The 9,867-nt window shown below is 45.8% G+C and overlaps 1 protein-coding gene across 1 annotated transcript in view; it reads right to left on the bottom strand.

Moving 5' to 3' along the window:
- Window positions 1–214: 214 nt before the first annotated feature.
- itga10 (integrin, alpha 10) overlaps window positions 215–9,867 on the bottom strand; it is a 58,240-nt gene continuing 48,587 nt past the window's right edge. The window contains exons 22-26 of the mRNA XM_079503814.1: window positions 8,332–8,439; window positions 7,289–7,402; window positions 3,015–3,110; window positions 2,669–2,782; window positions 215–1,383 (exon numbers count right to left, since the gene is read on the bottom strand). Coding sequence (XP_079359940.1) covers window positions 1,330–1,383; window positions 2,669–2,782; window positions 3,015–3,110; window positions 7,289–7,402; window positions 8,332–8,439 — 486 coding nt within the window. The 3' untranslated portion in view covers window positions 215–1,329. The remainder of the gene's footprint in view (window positions 1,384–2,668; window positions 2,783–3,014; window positions 3,111–7,288; window positions 7,403–8,331; window positions 8,440–9,867) is intronic.

Here is a 9,867-nt window from a genome sequence, read left to right as displayed (position 1 = left end):
CATATCCCTAAACTTCTTTGCCTTTTTTACTATTTTGAAAAACATTTTTGAATAGTTCAACAAGCCAATCTACATTGACACATCGTGAGTTTGTAGACTGGCCATTTTAACTATTCAAAAATGTTTTGTAAAATAATAAAAAAAGGCAAAGAAGTTTAGGCATAAAGGGTTTAGCGGTGACGAAAATGGAGCCCGTAGTGCCCTGTGTGGGCTGTAACAGTTGTAATGTCACTTCGAACTCACAGGTTTTTAAAGTTGGGAGCCGCAGCCCCGGGGCGCTCTGGCTATAATTGGGGGTCCTTGGGATGTTCATATTTGTGAACCCCATGTCTAACATTGTAGTGGTGGTCCCAGTTCTATAGACCAGGTCCCTGCAGGGTGACTTTGTCCAAGAGATGTCCCGATGAAGAGGTGGAACCATATAAGGCTTTTTGATGAACCTACTGTATTTAGACCTGTTGTTGTAAGTAACCTACACCAGTGGCCCCCAAACGTTTTCGTGCCAAGGACCCCCAAATTGACACTAATTAGCGGACCACCTTTAGAAAGTATATGCCAAGGACCCCCATAAGAGAAGATCTTTGAGTGATTCTCAATCCGTTTAATTTCAAGGACGCCCAGTTTCTCATGCATTAATTAGTCTACGGACCCCCATTTAATGGCATTTCTATCTCTGGGACCCCAATTTATATTGTAAAATAATAATTAATTTAACTCAGAGTGTACAAATCGAACCAAATGGACCCATTAGGGTCCATTTGGTTCCAGTTGTACACTCTCAGAGTTACAGACCCATAAAGGGTCCATTTGGTTCCAAATTATCATCGAGCTGGGGAACCCCCTGGAACTCCCTCAAGGACCATTGACCTATACGTTGTTATACCTTTCAAAGGGACATTGGGGTTGGCACTAGTAGCACCTCCTGAGCCCAGGGCCCAAATGAATGGTTCTGAGAGCCGAGCCGTTACACGACGCGGCATGTGGTTCACTCAGTTCTTGTCGAAAAAGAACCGAAAAAGTCGAATAGATATAAAAGCACAGATAGGACAGATTAAGCGCCATACGTCTGTCTTCACAGTCCCCCTATACTTCTCTTTGTGTCCTGAGCATTGCTATAGATAGACGGAAATGTCCAGTCCATGCGTTTATTTCTACGGGCGGGACTCCCATCTTTCTGGTGGTGGTGGTTGTTGTTGTTGTTGTTGTTGTCGCAAACCTCAAACCAAAAAAAGATGAGTGCTGTCGCGGTAACAGTAGGAGATGCAGTAGGAGGGGCTAATCTTCGTGGTCAGCGTCCTCTGGTCTGTTTAGGAGATGCAGTAGGAGGGGCTAATCTTCGTGGTCAGCGTCCTCTGGTCTGTTTTTCCGCATGAAAAAGCCAAGCTGGTGGAAATATGGAGGGATTCATGAATTAACCGTTTTATACAAACGACATTCACTTCCTGACAAAGCTGACATATTGTGTGCTAAGCTGATAAAACATTAAAGGACCACTTCACCACTTTTCAACATCTCTTCATATAATTGGTCCTCACTAATGTTCATGATAAAACACCACAATTTTTCCTACTCAGTCTATGTCTCATAGGAGGGCTTTGGGCAGTGACATCATCATTAGGCAGATTTTTTTTAAAACAAGATTTGTTTTAAAATATATTTAGATTTTTATTATCGTGAGAACGATGGCTTCAACCTTTGCATTGCAATTTTTCAGGAACAGAAAGCCTGCCGTTTCTATTAGCTTGGATTCACCATCGATGATGTCACTGGTGGACGGGTTTCTGAACTGCCCACAGCCCTCCTATGAGACACAGACTGAGTAGGAAAGAATGGTGGTATTTTATCATGAACATTAGTTAGGACCAATTATAGGAAGAGAAGTTGAAAAGTGGTGAAGTGGTCCCTTAAGAAATTATTACAATGTTAAGAAGAGCAAGTGTCAAAGGCCACAATAATTGTTCATTAGTTCTGAAGCGATCCTGAAACCAATTTAATCTGAAATTCTACTATACCTGATCTTTCAAAGTAGCCTATAGTAGGAGGCACGAGGATATGTTAGTTACTGGTTACTTTGTAGATTGACATTATTATTACAAAACATACATGATTAACCACTTCAGCCCTATATTTAACCCGAGAACACTAAACATATGTTTTGTTACACCATCACTAAACACGGGTATATTTTACCCAATGTAAAATATTCCATAAAAAAATATTTCTCATCAAAATATATTGAAGTACAGCAATACATTTCAACTTGAGGTACTCTTCTTTAATATTTCGTGTGTGTGTGTGCATGCGTACTCCTGTGTCCTGTGTTCCTAGGAATCTTTGGCTGTAAACCAGTTGTTCTCAAACGGTGGGCCAGAACACTGGATTGACGTGAAGCAGGTGACAGACATTCGCTAGTAAAACATGCCTATTGTGAAAAATATGCCAGTGGAAAAAACTCTCATATAAAAACTAACAATTCAATTGATGTTTGTATGACGTTCTTAAATCCACATTGCGAACATTGCTATAGATAGATGGAAATGTGCTCACTGTTCTTGGGATACTTTAAGCCGAATTCTGTATAATTCTGTATTCAGGTATTTGAGAAGTGTCCGAAGGATGTGAATCACACGGCCTATAGTTGCTGATGTTTACAGTAACATTATGTTACCTTCCAGAGTATGAAAATGATAAGGGCCAATAGCAGCAGGCCTCCAATGATGCTGCCAATCAGAATCCACAGAGAGATGGGAATGGACCGTCCCTTCAGCACCTCCAGGACCGTCTTAACCAATGAGAACGACGGGAGAATTACAAATTGTGCGCACGCACGCACGCACGCACGCACGCACGCACGCACGCACGCACGCACGCACGCACGCACGCACGCACGCACGCACGCACGCACGCACGCACACACACACACACACACACACACACACACACACACACACACACACACACACACACACACACACACACACACTGCAGTAATGTTGGGCTTTGAACATTCCTACCTCCCTTACGATGGGGCCTGAGCCCAGGGTGATCACACTGGACTCCTGGGCAGCGAGCTGATATGTTCCCACTATCCTCACTGCCTTGTACTTGGCCTGGAGGGAAGAGGAACATAGGAACCACATTAAGATCCGTTTTTTATCAAATAATGAGCTTGTATATGAGCTTGAACCAGCCACTGTCTGCTTATGTTCATCCTACAGTGTCCCTTTATAAAAGGTGTACACCAGGGTTCCCCAATAGGCAGCCCGCAGGCCATTTGCGATCCGCGGAGCGCCCCCTTGTGGCCCTTGGAAGAATAAAAAGAGGGTGTCCCAGATATAAATGGCATTAAATGGGTTTCAGTAGCCTATGCAATGCAACTCGACCTTGTGCGTGCAGACTCGGCCCCCAGCCTGGTACCCTAGTCAGGGCCGGCTCTCCCATCAGGCAGAACAGGCAGTTAGGGAATCATGAGGGGAGGCATCCACCAAGCAAAAAAAAAACTGTGCTTTAGAACACAAGGGCGCCATGGTCATTTTTCAAGGTGGCATCACGAAAAATCCTGCCTAGGGCACCAAATTGCTCAGGGCCGGCACTGATTTTATTGCCATCTACGCGTATAAACGTAGCTAGGCTAATGGGATGTATTTATGCCAGCTACGCGTATAAGCGTAGACAACCGTTTACTCTATATATGAACGCGCCATCCGTCTCGCTGAAAAAAATTAGCTGGTTGTACAGCTACCTAAAGGCTGTAGGCTAATGCGAGTGGTGTTGCACTCCTGGGATGGGACAGGAGTGAGTGTCAGTCTCTAGTGTGTATACGCTGGTGTGTCTGCAGATTATCTAACCTACAGAAACTATTGTCACACTGTTTACAGTGGTATGGTTTTTCTCCAGTGTGGATACGCTGGTGTTTCTTCAGATCACCTATCTGACTGAAATTATTGTTACACTGTTTACAGTGGTATGGCTTTTCTCCAGTGTGGATACGCTGGTGTTTCTTCAGATCACCTATCTGACTGAAACTTTTGCCACACTGTTTACAGTGGTATGGTTTTTCTCCAGTGTGGATACGCTGGTGTTTCTTCAGATCACCTGAATGACTAAAATTCTTGTCACACTGTTTACAGATGTGGGTTTTCTTTCCTGTGAAACTCGGCTGATTTGTCTTTACTTCTCCCACCAGAGCTACATTCTTGGTAACCTGTTGATGACTGTTAGATTTAGGCTCATCTGTGTCTCTTTCTTTCTGGCTGGTTACAGAGTAGTTTGATTGTAGACAGGCTGCTGAAGGGATCCGTTCTTTCCTCTGTGTTTGGCAGTAGAGGTCGTTGTGGCTCCTCTTCATTGGTTCATGCAGGAAGGTGGAGCCACGGGCATATGGACACTCAGAACAGGAGACCTGATTCTGGACATATTGGGACGCACTCCTTCCTTCCATTATCAAATGCTAAATGGTCTGTTATGAGAATGACAGTTCTAGGTTCCTCTGTTGGGGTTAGACAATAGTCACTCACTTGGGCTGTGTCTCCAGAAAATCCATCAGGATAAACCTCTGACCATCACACTGAGATGAAGTGAAAGTAAAGACAATTCACACTTTATGTAGGCTGACCAGGATCTAAGGTCTTACATCACAGACACAACACAAACTGTTGCGGTGCAAGGCAGGAAATGCTGATTTGCGCAGGCCGTCCATTTTGGAGAGATCTGATCGGTGAACCAATATTTCTCCAGTGCTTTCTCCATGCACGCCCGCCCCTCTAGACCAGAAAGCACGCTGGGCCAGGCTAATCGCCGTGAAACCTTAACACAGTATGTGTGTACACTCCCAGCAGGCTCAGGAAGAACCTCTGTTCCAATACAGCATATTTATTTTAAATCGGCCTCATGGTGATGTTTATTAACACTCCCATCACCCAGGACGAAGTTCTTTGTCCTTTCCATTAGTAACGCCCGACGCCCAGGACGAAGTAGTGTCCAAAAGACGAAGTTTATTGATATGAGAACGGATCGCATGGCTCCACAGCCTGGGAGCGTCTGTTGGGCAATCCTCTGTGTTGTGCAAGAGTGAGACGTCATCGAAAAACTCCCTCCCCTGTTTAGCTGATGAAAACAAAAATCTTAAAACGTTCATAACTAGCGATCTAAATCATCCCGTCTAATTATGAAAAAAGATCCTGTGTTAGACGACGCTCCGCGGTCCAGTCGCTAGTCGCGATAGATTTATTCTTGTCTCCCGTTGTTGTCGATCGACTCTAGAGTGGTGTGGCTATTGTTAGCTGCTACACACACATCAACAACAACTTCTGGTCCGTCCGGAAAAGGGGTCCGTGTTTATAAATCGAATGGGCGCTATAATGTAATGGATTAAATAACCCTGAGCGATTAAAGTGTTAACAGCCCTCTTCATATTTTGGTCTACGCACTCACGGAATCCTTCACTCTTTTACGGACGGACGGACGGACGGACAGACAGACAGACACTCAGGGCAAGTCATTGGGAGCGGTTAGGCACCGCACAAAGAACTATATGCAATACGCACAATATGTCTTCGAAAAATAGAACACTGAAGTTGAGAGAAAGAAGACCATAAATAGCTGACCCTAACCTATAACCTCAGTAAAACTATATACCTAAACCTAACCTTAATTGTGCGTATTGCATATAGTATTTGTCTTATTGCTGCATTCCTTGGCCCCCTTATCGCTGCTTGCAGGTATAGAAGATATATTACAATTGTTTTCACGTACAAAGTGACAGATGTGTTACGCATGAGTCAAGGTACATGTGTAAACAAGCTCCATGGCTTTTGACCAAACGGGGCATGAGTTATGCCTGTTCAAAGTGGGAACTGACATTAACTTTGCTCATTTCCGCCTATACTGTTTAGAGCAGGGGTTCTCAACGTTTTTGGCCGGGGACCCCCGGAAATGCTTTGGCAATGTCTCGGGACCCCTGCCCCGCCCCCTCCCGACCCCCAATATAAATGGACTTCTACAATAACCTTAAACCATTTTGGGCGGGAACCACTTTTGGTGTTTTAAGCATTGTTATAATTTAGCTATTGAAAAATAGCAGATCTACAAGCTCATAGCGCGCCACCGAGTGGCGCGCTACGAGCTTGTAGATCTGCTATTTTTGAAAAATCGTGAAAATAAAATTTAAAAAAAAATCTTTTTTTTTTTTGAAAATAATTTGGGGACCCCCTAAAATAATTTGGCGACCCCCCCGAGGGGTCGCGACCCACGGGTTGAGAACCCCTGGTTTAGAGGGCTTAAAGTACAGTGTGACATTATGAACAAACCTTTCATTGATACACTTGCCACCTGACTACTCAAATACAACGTTTGAGCAGGACAGACCGTGTCTTGAAAAGCCAGTCAGCTTTAGAGTACGCTTTCTCAGGTTATATAGGCTTTTTTTCACCTTTGCCCTATTCGGCCTGGCCTTATAATGATGTCTGATATAGCAAAAAAAGGGGAAAAAATTAAGAAAAAAAAGAAGGGAAAATTGCCCTAAAATAAAAGTTCACAACAATCCATTTCATTAATGGGAGACCATAAAGATAAGAAACCAAAGGGAGGGGTACTGCTACTAGACATAAATAAATTATATTTGCAATAAAAGTGTACTAGATATCTCAAACCACTGGTTTCATCATAAGCTATGATTCCCTGCTTTCATATGACATGAAACAAAAATTAAAAAAATCCAATGGCAGTCCCTCAGTCAAATTTGGCCACAATTAGTGTACTGACCATAGTATTACTGTCCTTAACTGACCAGCCAACTGGCCTGACCTGAACCTCACAGAGAATCTAGGTTGTATTGTCAATAGGAAGGTGTGAGACATAAGACTGAACAATACAAATGTATTCACGGTTGTGCACTTTATGCGCAATGAATTGAGAATATATGAAAGTTGCACTTTTGAATTATATTACGGAAGAAAATTTACTTTTACACAATATTCTAATTAATTGAGATGGAGCTGTATATATATATGTGTGTGTGTGTGTGTGTGTGTGTGTGTGTGTGTGTGTGTGTGTGTGTGTTTAGGCCATCGGTCTTGAGAAGCAGGAAGTTATGGTCTGCCGGCCCCCGGCCCTCCCACTGGCCACGGTGGTCTGCCGGCCCCCGCCCCTCCCACTGGCCACGGTGGTCTGCCGGCCCCCGGCCCTCCCACTGGCCACGGTGGTCTGCCAGCCCCCGGCAATTCAATATAGGAATTAGGAAGACATTGTTGCAACATTTATTTGGGTCTAAAATTGCGTGGTACCTCACCTTCCTGAAGAACTCGTCGTGCACTCTGCGGCTGATGCGTACGAGCGCTGTCTGGCCTCTCAGCAGTTCCTGCACATCACACACCACCTCCGTGCACCACGATCTGCTGCAGTTCTACACACGCACGCACACACAGTCGCACACACACACACACACACACACACACACACACACACACACACACACACACACACACACACACACACACACACACACACACACACACACACACACACACACACACACACACACACACACACACACACCAATATCATAATAAACATCTGTAGGCCTACACCACAACCTGCTATATACTACTATGCATCGCTGTCGGGTGGAAACCTTGTAGATCCGAAACGATATATGTGTGTGTGTGTGTGTGTGTGTGTGTGTGTGCGTGCGTGCGTGCGTGCGTGCGTGCGTGCGTGTGTGCGTGCGTGCGTGCGTGTGTGCATCATGTCCTCGGGGTGGTGTGTTAGGGGTGTCAAAAAAAACCAAATCCAAATTAAAATTGCGATTCTCATCATGAATGATTCAAAATCGATTCATAATTTCTATTTATTTTTTCTGGTTACAGCCAGGAGTTTTGAGAGAGGGAGTTCTCCTTTCATTGCCAATGGCAAATATTGAGACGTGTGAGCGCCCCTCAACAACACCTCAGCCAACTAAGAGAAAACAAGACAGTAGAGTTCGCAACAGGCCTGAGGCCCGTCCCTAACCGGGCCAGCCCTGGGCCCTAAATGTATTTTAGGGATGCACGATATAATCGGTAGCGTATCGGAATCGGCCATACAAATACCATATCGACCATACCATACAATGTCCTCAAGGTGTGTGTGTGTGTGTGTGTGTGTGTGTGTGTGTGTGTGTGTGTGTGTGTGTGTGTGTGTGTGTGTGTGTGCGTGCGTGCGTCTCACCAGTGCGTGTGTGCGTGCGTGTCTCACCAGTGCGTGTGTGCGTGCGTGTCTCACCAGTGTGTGCGTGTGTGTGTGTGCGTGCATGTCTCACCAGTGTGTCAGTGTGTGTGTGCGTGCATGTCTCACCAGTGTGTCAGTGTGCATCATGTCCTCCGGGTGGAGCAAGCGTACATCTCTCTGTCTGCTCTTCAGCTGTGCCGGGTCACTCACAATGCTGCAGTTCACCCCAGTAACCTGCAGGGGGGGCAACAGGGTTACATACAGGCAGCATGCACTCCCCAGCCCAAAACAAATGCACCTCAAGTCATCCATCCATTCATCCATCCATCCATCCATCCATCCATCCATCCATCCATCCATCTTCGGCTAAATGGGTGTGTTCTAGGTATGAGACACAACCTTGTAAATGACGTCTCTGTTGGGTGTACAACAAAAACTGCAGTTTGGTCAGGCCTGGAGTTTACTTTCAGAAAAGTTTTTCAGAAAACTTTAGTTTTTAAAAACGGTCCTAAATGTGTTAACTGAGGGTGTGTTATTGGCCTCCTTAAGTTTAACTTGTTTATACCCCTCTTTTTAAGCATTGCATACTCTAGGCTGTACTGTAGGCTATAAACTTTAAAAATAATAATAATAAAAAAAGAACAATGTATCCTCCCGCCTCCCTAATCGCTGTGGGTGTCCATTTTTCTCTGAGAGTTAAAGGGCCACTTCACTCCCTTTTTGCAACCAGATCGTATTTTAATGATGGTTGGGACACAAGAAACACTTTCGTGGGGTTTTTATGTAGGTAAAATGTGATATGTGAAATGTCCTAGCCTGGTGAAACCACTCCCCCTGCTGGACAACATTTGCATTCTGCCAGAAACGTGAGTCTGGTCTCTCTCGGGCATAGACGATGTACTCCGGACCACATCAGACCGGAGCGATATGCGGCCGTATGCGGCCACTAGAGGAGCGATATGCGGCCGTATGCGGCCACTAGAGGAGCGATATGTGGCTGTATGAGGCCACTAGAGGAGCGATATGCGGCTGTATGCGGCCACTAGAGGAGCGATATGCGGCTGTATGGGGCCGCTAGAGGAGCGATATGCGGCTGTATGCGGCCACTAGAGGAGCGATATGCGGCTGTATGGGGCCGCTAGAGGAGCGATATGCGGCTGTATGCGGCCACTAGAGGAGCGATATGCGGCTGTATGCGGCCACTAGAGGAGCGATATGTGGCTGTATGAGGCCACTAGAGGAGCGATATGCGGCCGTATGCGGCCACTAGAGGAGCGATATGTGGCTGTATGAGGCCACTAGAGGAGCGATATGCGGCTGTATGCGGCCACTAGAGGAGCGATATGCGGCTGTATGGGGCCACTAGAGGAGCGATATGCGGCTGTATGCGGCCACTAGAGGAGCGATATGTGGCTGTATGAGGCCACTAGAGGAGCGATATGCGGCCGTATGCGGCCACTAGAGGAGCGATATGTGGCTGTATGAGGCCACTAGAGGAGCGATATGCGGCTGTATGCGGCCACTAGAGGAGCGATATGTGGCTGTATGAGGCCACTAGAGGAGCGATATGCGGCTGTATGCGGCCACTAGAGGAGCGATATGTGGCTGTATGAGGCCACTAGAGGAGCGATATGCGGCTGTATGAGGCCACTAGAGGAGCGA

This window comes from Electrona antarctica (assembly GCF_951216825.1).
Source record: "Electrona antarctica genome assembly, chromosome: 6".
Classification (NCBI taxonomy): Eukaryota; Metazoa; Chordata; class Actinopteri; order Myctophiformes; family Myctophidae; genus Electrona; species Electrona antarctica.
The sequence above is the reverse complement of the archived record's forward strand: the minus strand, read 5'-3'. Positions and strand labels throughout refer to the sequence as shown.